Below are 14089 nucleotides of genomic sequence, written 5' to 3'. Positions count from 1 at the left end.
ATTCTTGTTTAATTGTGGGGTGTTGGGCTAGCCTAGGGCTCTGCCAATTGCTGCAAGCCAATGCAAGTCAATTGGCATTTACGGCTCCTATTCTATGTACTGGACATTTCCTGGGGGGAGCCGCTTTGAGGGTCTGTAACTCAGACATCCGAAATGCAATCTTGGCCAAACTTGGTAGCTGGAGGACAGCCTGCTGAAGACATACTGCGAGCTTGGCATCTCTGAGTGCAAAGGGGGCAGTGCTAGAGCCCCAGGAAGTGACAGACCACAGAATGATGAACTGGTCCACAAACTGGGGTGGGTCCGTGAATGGTCCATGGTCCGTGAAATGTGATGGGCTACGGACCAACTGTCTGTGGCTTTTCCCCGGTCCATGCCCATGTCTGGGTGGCCAAAGTGAATCCCTCCCTCCATTTTCACCAGTGCTGGTTGGATCCAACTGAACATTCTGAAGAATGTGCTAAAATGTAGAGAATTTTGTCCAAGATGATCATTTTGGCTGGGAAATATGCAAAACACTGTTATGCTTGTGCAGATGTTCATTTATGTCCATATGTCTACGTGAATGTGTGAATCATCTATGGGCACACATACTCCAGGCAATTCATGCTATCCTGTGTGTGTGAGCATATATATGTCTCTGTGTGTTGAGAAATGTTTTTTATGTGCTGATGTGGACTGTATCATAACTTTCATCCCCAGTTTAAAAAATGTCTCTTAGTTGAGAACAGGTGTGTGTGTGGGGGGAAGCCAGGTGCTTTCTCAGCTGCACCCAATCTTAGTCATGCATATGTGGCCAGAAGACTTTCTGCTAAAAGCTTACCTTCTAGGTGTGTGTATTGGGGGGGGGGAGATGAAGGAGTAAAATACTCAAAAGATTTCTTCCTGGAATCTCCAAGAAAAGCCTCTATGAGCTGCCCCTTTGGCCTGCCCAGGGGGTGGGCAAAGGGAGAGAATAAAACCTCCTGGCACAGGGAGGAGATTTCTTTGGCTGATTTGAGCTGAAGCTGAAGGAGCAGAGAGCTGGCTCTTTGCAGGCGGTAGCCATTGTCCACGTGGGAGCTGCGAGCCTAAACCATGGAAGGTATGAGGACTTCTCCAGCTGGAATTTTCTAAGAGAAAGAGCCTGCCTAAACATGTACAGAGGGAGGGACAGAGAATACAGGAATTGTGGCTTTACTCATTTCTTTTTGAGTTCGTTTGCTTTGGTGGTGAGGACATTTTTTTTCTTTTTCTTTTTAATTTAAATGCTGGTCGTTGTTCTCTGTACCACACAGACTTTCACTGCTCAACCATACTACTAAAAATGAGTGCCATAGGAAGGGGGTGGTCTGCGGGCAATATGCTGATCCATCAGTAGTGCACAAGTGCAATGAGCAGTCTTTGCAGTGCTCAGTAGCAGGAGACTGGCACAAGGGAGGGCTCAAAGTAGCAAGCCTGCTCCGTGGTGGCAGTCGGCATGAGAAGGAGCAAAAAGCTCCTCAGAGAGTTGAAGGTACACCATGTGGGTAGCACTTGCCAGGTTGACACTTGGACTGCCACTGGTGAACCCCAGACACTCCAGAGGGCAAGAAGGGACAGTATTCATGGCTCGGTGGAGCTGTCCTGCTGCAGTGTATATAAATTCTGACCTTTATTCTTGTAGAGATAACTTAGGAAATATGGACATTGCCTGCTGCAGTCTCCTGAGACCAGAACAGAAATGACTTCTGATGCACAAGGGGTAGCTCATCAGGGTTTTGCAAAGAATGTTTATGGACAATTATGCACACAGGGAAATATATGCACACTTGCCTAGCTCAGAATCTGAAGGGTTGTACCATGTAGCATTGTACACCCCAAGGGGCAATGGGCTTATGCTTCTTGGCCCTGTCATGCTAACTCCCTTTTGACACTGAGGAGGCTTCCTAATGTAGTTTGTGATGTGGCATCAGCTGGGTGGGTGAGGGCGGACTTAGGATTCCTCTTCCCCCTTTCCCCTCTCACTTGCCAGTGGAAGGAGGAAAGGCATAGGAATGCAGCAAGACCCCCCCCCCTTTCCCCCGAGTGTACTCCTGTGTGCTCTGGAATGCTTTTGCGTTGCACTGGGCACGATATCATTCCCGTAGTGAGTGACTCAGAAGCACAGAGTTGCGCCAAGGGACAATTTGATAAAAATAAGCCCCCAACATTGTACCAGCAATGACATCATTCCCAGCGTAATGGGGAAGTGCTACATTCTTTAAACCTTGGCATCAGCTCTTTTAATTCACTTGAATCACCTCTGAGGAGTAAGCACGGAATACCAACTACTGACACGAGCACTGTGCTGGTTTTGGTAATACTCCATCATCAGATGGGGCTACTAGTGATCCATCCATCCCAAACTCAAGATTTCCTTCCTAGCCAATCACTGCCAGTTCAGACCTCAACCTGCTTATGATGCAGCCCAATGGGACTCCTGTTAAAACTCCAATCCTGTTAAAAAATATGTGCTATGTTAGGAAAAAAGATAACACAGTACCCTGTGAGATGAATGACTGTTGCTTTGCAATTGGCTGATCTCAAAAGAGGACTGGGAGACCTGCTTAACTCAAGTGGACCCTATTCGATGCAGAAGCAATCCTATCCTATGTGTCTCACATAAGTTAGGCCACAAAAGGACCTTAGATTATGGAACTTTACTTATGGAATAAGTAAGAGGTAAAAAAGGTAAAGGTAGTCCCCTGTGCAAGTACCGAGTCATTATTACTGACCCAAGGGAGGATGTCGCATCACGATGTTTTCTTGGCAGACTTTTTGTTACGGGGTGGTTAGCGAGTATGTTTTTTAGGCTTTGCTTTATGTACATGTCAGTTTTGTCTAAAAACTGCTAGCAACATACATTTTTGAGGGACACAACAGACACACTTTCGGAAGCAAATACTTAGAAAATAAGAAACATTACTGTATCAAACTACTTGTAGGCCAACAGAAGATCTTTATCTAGTCCAATAAAGCTTTTAGGCACCTGAGAACACGGTTGGACTTGGATGGCTGGATTGCACTATGCTTTAAATCATTCCCTACAAGAAGTAGTTTCACGCGTTTCCAAACATGAATGCTAACTTTGATGACATTTGCACTTGAGCAGCTGGCCAAAAGTGGCAGCTGGTACATGCAGTCATTTTAAATGGACACTGTACACATTGAGGAATGTTGTGTAGGGGGACAGTAGTTCACACAGTAGCAAGCCAAGGAATATCAAGGTGATGTTGTTAAGAATCTGTGTTTCACACGCTCCGTTCTCGCAGGTCCTGTGTAAACAGTGTGAAGGCTTCCAGTCTCCATCTGGTTCCAGTTACTCAAACACAAATACACACGCCTCAGGAATTCGTAGATGGACAGTATGTAGTCATAGAAATCCCCTTCTGAACTTCCCTGTATTGCAACTGCTTCTTCTCCAGATGTACCTGTAGGGCTAATGATATAAATCCCCCCCTCCCCAAACCCAGCTTTAAGGGTAAGCCAGGTACAATAGCAGAGTATGGCAGACCAAGCCCTTCTTTCTACCAATCTGAGCAAAGGTTCTTGACTAAAAATGGGCTGATTTAAAAAAAAAAAAACACCCTTGACCACCAAGGACTGCCTCTTCCTGAAAGCCCCCGTTCGTATAAATACAGGAAGTAGAAAAAGAGAGAGGCTAAAAGCACATATACTTGGAAGTTTACTCTTGCTGCTGAGGAGCCCGCGGTCTTCTGCAAGGCGGGAGTGAAAAGCGCTCGGGTTTCAGCCGTGTGGAATCTGCACATTTTTAAAAAGGAAAGAACAAAAGGGTGTGGAAGCTTTTGCCAGGAAATGCCAAGGTATGAGTTTCTCCACATGGGAAACCTAAAAAGAGTCTGAAGAGAGACGCGCCACCTCTTGCTGTGATGATGAAAACATCAGAAAGAAAGGAGGGCAACGGGTGAGTCCTGAAACGGTAGCAACTCTCTCCCCTGAAGTAAAAGGTAGTCTTTTTCCTCCGCTCTGCTCACTAGGGAAAAGTTCACTCAGGCAGGCTTTCGCCGAGGTGTCAGCTGAGCAACCGCAAGTGCCTTTCACTGCCTTTCCTTCAGCCTAGTGCTAATAAATGCCACTTTAAAGCAGCAGGAGTTTTGGGGGGAAAGGCGGAAAGCTCACGGCCAGGGCCAGGAAAGCAGGGCAGGAAAGGGAGGGGATGCTGAGCAGAAAGAGAGTTCTGTTTCCAAGTTGTGTGTGTGTGTGTGTGTTTCTGAGAACGAGCAAAGCTTTTCCATGCCTCCTGAGGGAGGCTGGGGGTGATTCTCTCTCCCCCCCCCCCAATTATATAGATGTGGCTGAAAGGTTAGGATTTCCTTCCTCCCTTTATTGACTCTGCCTTTGCTACCCGCTTGTCGTCTATACATTAAGGAGGCGAGGCTGGCTCCAGCGTTTTAGCCTTGCAGCTTCACCTGTTACGTGTCTGCATCTCAGCTGCTGGTAAAGGCCCGAAGATCATGTCAGTAAGAAAATATTGGCAATGGATCGATGTTTCGGGAATATTGAAGCGTTGGGGCAAGAAAGCACGTGTAACGTTTTTACAGGACTCTGAGCAAAAGTACTTCCCCCTCCCCTACATGAGGTGCGTTTTGGAAAAACAAGCTCTGCAAGTTAGTGGAGCAATTAAGCATGAATTGGAGCAGGGGAAGCAAAGTATGTGAGTGCCTATTGGCTAATAGCTGTAACATCACCAGCACACATGCAGTCAGTCTCTGGAGCAGTATTTTACAATTTTTAAAAAAATTCATATGCATTTTTACGAATGAACAATATACATGTGCCACTTCGAGGGGAGGGGAAGTGGATAGGATGATGGATGCTGAATAGGAGAAGAAGACTGAGGGCTCCTGTTTGACTTGGTGGAACACCAGGTTTATGCCATGAGAGAAGAGTCGTGCTGCGGTGAAATTCCTGTCATTTCCATACTACTAGTATCTGGTGTGTGCATGCATTTCATTTTGTTTTAATCCTAGCTCAAAAACACTATTTGCACAGCTAATTTGGGGGGGGGGGGGGCTTGATAGAAAAGTGCCCCAAAAGGAAAGATCCAGAGGAGTTAGCTGTGTTAGTCTGTAGTAGCAAAATCAAAAAGAGTCCAGTAGCACCTTTAAGACTAACCAACTTTATTGTAGCATAAGCTTTCGAGAATCACAGTTCTCTTCATCAGATGCATGGAGGGCAAGAAGAAACTGGTCAAATATATAGGTGGAGAGAGGAGGGAGGAGTAGATGCAAACAGTAGCTTCTGATATGGAGATCAGTTTGCTTCTGTTAAGGAAGTCAGTTACTTCTGATAATGAGATAACCATTCATAGTCCCTATTCAATACAAGCCTGACGGTGTCAAATTTACATATGAATTCCAGCTCAGCAGCTTCCCGTTGGATTCTGTTTTTGAAAGGTTTCTGTTGAACTACAGTGACCTTTAAGTCCTTGATGGAATGTCCTGGTAGATTGAAGTGTTCTCCCACTGGTTTCTGGATGTTGCCATTGTTAATGTCAGATTTGTGTCCATTTATTCTTTTGCGCAGAGGTGGTCTGGTTTGTCCAGTGTACAGAGCAGATGGACATTGTTGGCACATGAGGGCATATATCACATTGGAGGATGAGCCTTTCATCTACATCCAGGACTTGTTTGCCATGGGACGGGGGTGGGGGGAGTTGCTATCTTCCCAAGTCAGTCTTCAAAGACATTAATAGAAATTTTATTTATTTTCTCCTAATATACTTCTAGTACCTCCTTACCAAGGCCAACTTTCTATGTTTAGTTCAGGTCTAGGAATTGCTAATACCTGCCTTGAGTAAGAACTAACGAGGGGTATTTTTAAGCTCATAAACTTTTCATGTCTTTTAATTAACATCTTCCGTAAACCATTATTCCTTATATTAGGCCTGGCCTCCCAAAAGCTCCTTGCTATACCATACAGTAGCTAAAGATGATGGGGTGAATGCTGAAAGATCTGCACCCATCTGTTTCCAGGCACAATTCAAAGTGCTGGGTCTTACATTTAAGGCCCTAAACAGCTTGAAGGCAGGGTACCTAAAGGTTGGACTCTTCTCATATTGTCCCTCCGGCAAATCTACCTCTCAGGAACTGTTATTAGTGCCCCTGCCTTGAGAGGTGAGGTAGGTAACAACTAGAGACAGTTCCTTTTCTGTGGTGGCACCTCACCTTTGGAATGTTCTCTCCTTGAGGCCTACTTGGTGCCTATTTTACTAGCTTTTAGACACCAAGCTGAAACATACCTCTTTATCCACACTTTTAATTGTAGTGTTTGTGTGTGTGTTTATTTATCTTTCCAACTGTTTTATTTATTTATTTATTTATTTATTTATTTATTTATTTATTTATTTATTATATTTTTTACCCACCCTCCCTAGAAGTAGGCTCAGGGCGAGGTACAACATTGATTAAAATACAGCATAAAAACAATAATCACAGCATAAAAACTTCAATCAATAAAACCATTCTAAGGCGGGGCAGTCCTGCACTCCTGCCCATCAGCATACCAAAAGGGGAGGTAGTAGCAGACAGATAGAATACTGTACCCCTTTTCAGGGCAGCCAGCAGTGAACTCTCCATAACCCCTCATAGAGGGATACCAGTGAAAGGCTCGGCAGTGATGGACTAAAATTAACCTCCACCATATGCCAGGTGAAACATCTCTGTCTTACAGGCCCACCTAAATGATACAAGATCCTGGTGGACCCAAGTGTCCTCAGACAGAGTTCCACCAGGTTGGGGCCAGGACCGAAAAGGCCCTGGCCCTGGTAGAGGCCAGCTGAGCCTCCCTAGGGCCAGGGACCACCAGTAGATGTTTTCCAGTTGAATGAAGCACTCTCTGGGGCATATACAGGGAGAGATGGTCCCTTAGGTATGCTGGTCCCAGTCCATTTAGGGCTTTATAGGTCAGAACCAACACCTTGAACCGGATCCGGAATTCTACTGGGAGCCAGTGAAGCTGCTGCAAGATAGGTGTAATGTGTGTTCTACACGAAGCTCCAGTTAGGACACACGCAGCAGCATTCTGGACCCGTTGAAGTCTCTGGATGAAGCCCAAGGGCAGCCCTGTGCAGAGCGAGCTACAGTAGTCCAGCCTGGAGGTGACCGTTGCATGGATCACTGTCGTTAGGTCCTGGGCTGAGAGGTAGGGCGCCAGTTGCTGGGCCTGCTGAAGGTGGAAAAAGGCTTCCTGAGCCACAGCTGCGATCTGGCCCTCCATAGACAAAGAGGAGTCCAGAATCACACCTAAACTCCTAACCGATGGTACGGGCACAAGTGGTACCCCCCCCCAAAGGTCAGGAGAAGGATCCCTGCCTCCGACAGCCCACAGCCCAAGTACAGGACCTCTGTCTTCACAGGATTCATCTTCAGCCTGCTCTGTTCTACCCACCCAGACACGGCCTCCAGAGCTTTCAACAGGGTGTCAGGGACAGAGTCAGGTTGGCCACCCATCAACAGATACAGCTGGGTGTCATCTGCATACTGCTGACAACACAGTCCAAAACTCTGCACCAACTGGGTGAGGGGGCGTATATAAAGATTGAACTACAGGGGAGAGAGTATTGCCCCCTGTGGGACGCCGCACTCCAAAGGATGGGGTGCGGACAGTCTCTCCCCCAGTACCACCCTCTGTCCCCAACTGTGGAGAAAAGAGACAAGCCACTGCAAGACCATCCCACAAATCCCCACTTCAGTGAGGTGGTGGGCCAACAACTCATGGTCGACCGTGTTGAATGCTGCTGAAAGGTCTAACAAGATGAGCAGCGCCGACCCACCCTGATCCAGGTGCCTACGGAGATCATTCACGAGGGCAACCAACACTGTCTCCGTCCCATAGCCCGAACGGAACCCAGACTGGTACTGGTCCAGGACAGAGGTCTCTTCCAGAAACACCTCTAGCTGATCCACCACTGCCCACTCAATCACCTTTCCCAGTCTGCTTCTGAGGTCTGTTTTATGGAAAGTTTGTTTTTTAATAACGAATGGCTGGGTTTTAATATAGTAATTTTATATAATAATAATAACAACATTTGATTTATATACTGCCCTTCAGGACAACTTAATACCCACACAGAGCGGTTTACAAAGTATGCCATTATTATGCCTGTTGGTTTTAGTCTGACCTACTGGGGCAGCAGAAAACAACTCCACACCATCCTCAATATGACAGCCCTTCAAGTACCTGAAGATGGTTATCATATCACCTCTCAGTCGTCTCCTCCCCAGGCTAAACATTCCAAGCTCCTTCAACCTTTCCTCATAGGACTCGGTCTCCAGTCCCCTCACCATCTTTGTTGTCCACCTCTGGACACGTTCCAGCTTGTCTATACCCTTCTGAAATTGTACCCAAAACTGAACTCAGTACTCTAGGTGAGGTCTAACCAGAACAGAGCAGAGTAGAGCTATACCATGACTTCGCATGATCTGGCACTATGCTTCTGTTGATACAGCCCAAAATCACATTTGCCTTTTTAGCTACCACTTCGCATGGCTGTCTCCTATTGAGTGTATGGTCTGCTAAGACCCTTAGATCCTTTTTGCACATACTACTTCCCCATCCTATAATTATGCCTTTATTTTTTCTTACCTAAATGCAGAACTTTACATTTATCTCTGTTGAAATTCATTTTATTTGTTTTAGCCCAGTTTTGTAGCCTGTCAAGATCATCCTGTATCTTGACTCTGTCTTCGACTGTATTTGCTACCACTCCCAATTTAGTATCATCTGCAGATTTAATAAGCATTCTCTCTATTCCTTCATCCAAATCATTTATAAAAATGATGAACAGAACAGGTCCCAGGACCAATCCCTGAGGCACTCCACTTGTCACTTTTCTCCAAGAGGATGAGGTACCATTAACAAGAATTCTTTGGTTGCGATGTGTCAAGCAATTACAGATCCACCTAACAGTAATAGGATCCAAACCTATTACTGTTTAGGTTCCAATCAAAGCCTTATAACACGGACTCTTTGGTGGGCTAAATTTTGTTTGAAGGATAGGTTTTTAAAGATTTTTTAATGTACTGATTAGTGCTGTCTTTCATTTTAAGTTGCTTTAAGCATTTTTTTTAATGGCAAGGCGGCATCTACATTCCTAAATACTCTGCCCATATAACTTCAAGCAGTAGCTGTGGTAACAACAACAACAACAACAACATTCAATTTATATACCACCCTTCAAGACAACTTAACGCCCATTCAGAGCGGTTTACAAGGTGTCATTATTATCCCCACAACAATCACCCTGTGAGGTGGGTGGGGCTGAGAGAGCTCCTAAAAGCTGTGACTGACCCAAGGTTACCCAGCTGGCTACAAGTGGAGGAGTAGGGAATCAAACCCAGTTCTCCAGATTAGAGTCCTGCTGCTCTTAACCATTATACCAAACTGGCTCTAATAATCATAGATATTACAAGGGGGGTGGTGCTTGGAGGGTAATGACTAAACTGATGTAGATGACAGGATTTCCCTCTGCACGCAGCAATGTGAGATCCACATGAAAACTAGGGAATTAAATAATATAAGAAGTTCAATAATCACAATCTGGTTTATAAAACTGTAAAACTGGTATCAGAATGAGTAAGGAAATCAAAAACCCACCAAGTGCATTCAGAGTTTTTTTTAAAAAAAGTATTAGAATAGCTTTTAAAAGCTACAAGATTTTTAAAGCAGATCTTGTGATTTAAAAAAAAAATTGTAGAGATCTTGACCTAGGATTTTGCAACTATGTGTTTTCATTGAGGTTAATGCACAGGTTGAAGGCATTTAACTGATGAGTTTGGTCATACATAAGTGCAGGGCTGCATGCTAGAAGGTGGTGGTGGGAGGAAATGACTCATGAAAAAATGATGGAAAACCACCCTTGGGGCTTTGGGGTCATACAGTATAACAAGCCGAGTTTGAGCTATCGAGTCCTCTCTTCCCCGCCCTTGAAACTAAAAGTGTTCCTGTTTCCTACTGAAAACAATTGGAGGAAGATGATATCACCATCTAAAACCTTTGTTAACCAAGCAGGAAAAAACAGCATGCCAAGCCCTGCCAAGGATCTCTTAAGTGTCTCCCTCACTCTGAGGACCACTTTTTTCTTAGGCTAAAGGTGTCCAGATATCACAATGCAGCATGCAGCAGAGAAGTGTTGAGGTGACTGAGAAGGAATGGAACAAATACAGACTAGAGATACCTGTTGTGCTGTCTTCCACAGGTTCATTTTGCAATTCCAAACCCAAATTCTTGCAAACAACAGAACTGGCTGGAACCCATTTCAGAAAAGGGTAAAGGAGCAAGAGATTTCAGCAGAAACAGGAGGGGAGGATAACATTGACAGCTAGATTCAAAGGCCAGCTTTTTGATAAATTCAAGATTAAATTTCAATAATAAAAGTCGTGTATGTATTCCTTAGTTACTGAAAGGTTGCCAAATGTAGTGAGAATGTACACCCTCCCTGTCTGAAAATCTAATTTTTCTCCACTTTATTCAAAAGAGCTGGATAGTAGTGCCGTAAACCATCACTGCCTGTATTAAGCAAAAGAACGGAGTGTGTGTGTGTGGGGGGGGGGGGAGAATGAGTACTTTTCATTCAGTGGTATCCAAAACACCTGTTTGCTGGAGAGAGAGGCCATTTTCCCAAGGCCTGAATCTTACCTTTTGTAATATTCAGGTGTTAATTCAGATTAACCCCATGTTGTATATTTTAGATATGTACCAAATTTATCATGAGTAATCTGAGCACTGCGAGACAAGTTGTTTTTTTTCTTTGGCTTTATATTGTTTGATGAGGAGAAGCTGTGTATCAGATCTTCCGATTTGCAGTTTTCCCCCCCAGATTGTACATGTATTTGGAGAGATATTCATTTTGACAGAAATGGTGATCACTTCAGGAATTCTTCCACATATACTTACCCAGGGCTGCTTTTCAGCTAGAACGTGGTGGGACGGAGTTCCGGCACCTCTTGAAAATGGTCACATGGCCGGAGCCCTACCCCCTGATTTCCAGACAGAGGGGAGTTCCTCTGTGCCGCTCCCCTCTGTCTGGAGATCAGGGGGCAGGGCCGCCGGCCATGTGACCATTTACACCGAGGGCAATTTAAAGTTTAAAAAACTCCCCCCTTGTTCCAGCTGACCCAAAGTGACATTATTGTGCAGTCCTGAGTTCCACCACCTCTTTTCCCAGAAAAAAGCCCTGTACTTACCTAATGTATCCCACTTCAGTGTAAAAAAAGTACAGTGGAGCTTTTTCACACCTCTCTATGAGGCTTGTCAGTTCTAGAACTAGCTAAACTAAGAATAAAGATCAGTACGTGCAAAAGGACTTCCCCTGCCAGTAAGTTACTCTGCCATTCCACAGGCACACCTATAGGACTGAAGTAGGACTTCTAAGAGGATTTCAGCCCCAATGTGTTTGTTTTTAAGAATTAAAAACAGTTCCTCTCCACTCTGTACTTTGGCGTTCATTAGGAAGGACAGCTAGGAAATAATGTTTGTTAACAACAAGGAGAGGTCCAGAGCAACAAGAACCATGTTTAATTAAGATAAGTTTGGTAGCCATGTTGGTCTGTAGTAGAAGAGCAAGATTCAGGTCCAGTAGCACCTTAGTGACCAACTAGATTTCCAGAGTGTGAGCTTCAAGAGTCAAAGCTCCCTTCATCAGACACATGAAGTGGAAAAGGTAGGAGTCTTTAAAATCCAGGTAGAGGGTAGGAGGGGTATTGCAAATTAGATTGTCAGGAAGCTAGCTATAATACATGTTGTAATTAGGTTGATGGAACATAGATATGAAGTGCATAAAGTTAGCATCAGTAATGTGAGAAAAACTCTGTGTCCTGATTCAACCCTGGGGGTTCCATTGTTCCAAATTTGCAAATAAACTCGATTTCAGTAATCTTGCATTGTCATGTTCCTTTGAAGTTTCTCTGCTTGAGAACTGCTACTCTGGGGTCAGCGATGGAATGTCCTGGCAGATTTAAATGTTCTCCCGCTGGTTTTTGAACATTGTGGGTTTTGATATCAGATTTATGTCTGTTCATACTTTTGCAAAGGGAATGACCTGTTGGTCCAATATAGAGAGATGACGGGTATTGCTGACACTTGATGGCATATACAAGTTCAAAGATGAACAAGTGAATGAGCCTGAGGTGCTATAGCTGGGGCTCTTAAGTCCAGTGATCGTGTATGGGCACAGAGTTGGCATCTGGGTTTATTGCAGGCCCTGGTCCCAGAGCTTGTGTCCTGAAGCACGTAAATGTGGCCATGATGTAGAAGAATCTGAAGAGGAGCAGTTGTTTTTGTTGCTCTCGTAATGGTAGATGCAAGGTGGAATGGATGATACTATATTTGGTGAAAGGATTTCATGCTTTTCTGCGATCTCAAAGTTAATTACATGTGGAGCTCCTTCACATGTACACATTCATCAAGTGATGACTTGCATGTATGAATGGGACACCAGACCAAACTGTCATCTAATGATTTTTTCCCGTGGATTCATTTCCTGTGTTCATCTCTGCTGCATCGTGCAAGTGATGAATATACACATGTGAATCAGTCTTGAACCAAGCAGGTGGAAAAATGAGGTTTAGTCTACTGACAAAAAGAAACGTAAATGCAGAATCCAATATAGTAGATTGGGTGGGTCACAGCAATGGTATCCTTGTCTTTTTGGTTTTGTTTAGGGATTTTTTTAAAAGGGAAAAACAGGACTGGACGATGCAAAGAAGAACACACAATTCTTGTACCGTTCATAGTTGCATAGAAAAAGGGCACTTTGTCAGATGCAGCTTTTCTCATTCCAGCAGGACAAGTGTCATCTGCCAGACTTTCCTCTTGCTCTGAATTTGAAGAAAATATACAGAAGCTCTGTGTTCCCTTGCATGGCCAATGGTGATAGACGATCCAAAAACCTAAAATAGGAGTCCTGTGTCACAAGTTCTCATTCAAGTCGAATCCTGTAACTTGGGGTGGGGGGATGATGACGACTAGTGCATCGGATACTGGAGAACTGGGGAGGTGCCTGTTGATTTTACTGATAAATTGTTCAGAGCAGCAACGCCAGGAAGGGGCTTTGGGAAAGTGAAAAACCCACTGAAGAACATTGTTCTAGTGACTGTGGGAAAGACAAAGACTGAATTGTAGAGCAGGACACTTTGCTGTACTATGGACTTAGTCAAAGCGTGGACTCCACGTATGGCATGTGCCATAGACATCTTGCTTTCATAGCTAACGTGAGGGGTTCTCTAAGCCATATGGGCATGCCTAGAACTCTTGACTGGCTGTCAGGCTTCAACATAGAGTGATTCTGCACACGTTGGATAATGCACTTCCAGTCCTCTTTATAGATCATTTGGAACGGATTTTTTTGTGTGCAGAACAAAAAATCCACCTCAAACGATTGATAAAGTGCATTTAAACTGCATTATCCAATGTGTGCGGAATCAGACACAGACCGTTTAAGGCTTCTGCTGCCTTTTCTCATTACAGGAGATCAAAGCCTAAGGAGTGATCTAGACTAGGGGAAATCTGAGATAATCATCCAAGAACAGCAGTTGCGGCCTCTGTTCCAATAAGCCAACTCCATGAATGCAAGTGAAGCTCCTTTATGCCGAGTCAAACCATTGGTCAGTCAAGGTCACTGTTTGTCTGCTCTGATAGGCTGTGGCTCTGTGTCCTAAAACAGATTTTTTTTCACATTCTTTTAAGTGGAAATATTGGGGATTGACTTTCCTCATGCAAAGCAGATGTTTGACTTGAAGGGTGAAGGAATAGTTCTTCCAAAGGACCAGATTAATGGCTAAGGGCCTTTATTTCATTCCCTACTTAGTTAATCCATTAGCTGAATTAAACAGGGTCACATCATAGGACACGTGGCTCGTTTATAATCCATTTCTGGGGCTGCTGACCTCCAGGTGGGGCTTGGAAATCTCCTGGAATTATAACTGATCTGGAGATCAGTTACCCTAGAGAAAATAATTCCTTCAGAGGGTGGAATTCATGACATTATGCTCTCCTGAATTTCCTTCCCTCCCCACACCCTCTCCTCCTAAGGATCTACCCAAATCTCCAGGAATCTCCAGGTATTTCC

The 14089-nt window shown here is 44.5% G+C and overlaps 1 protein-coding gene across 1 annotated transcript in view; it reads left to right on the top strand.

Moving 5' to 3' along the window:
- The first annotated feature begins 3687 nt into the window (after positions 1-3687).
- RIN3 (Ras and Rab interactor 3) overlaps positions 3688-14089 on the top strand; it is a 104944-nt gene continuing 94542 nt past the window's right edge. The window contains exon 1 of the mRNA XM_054972123.1: positions 3688-3925. Within this exon, the coding sequence (XP_054828098.1) occupies positions 3891-3925 (35 nt within the window). The 5' untranslated portion in view covers positions 3688-3890. The remainder of the gene's footprint in view (positions 3926-14089) is intronic.

The sequence above is a fragment of the Eublepharis macularius genome, chromosome 2, assembly GCF_028583425.1.
Source record: "Eublepharis macularius isolate TG4126 chromosome 2, MPM_Emac_v1.0, whole genome shotgun sequence".
Taxonomy (NCBI): domain Eukaryota; kingdom Metazoa; phylum Chordata; class Lepidosauria; order Squamata; family Eublepharidae; genus Eublepharis; species Eublepharis macularius.
Note: the sequence above shows the minus strand (reverse complement) of the source record. Positions and strands in the feature narration are given on the sequence as shown.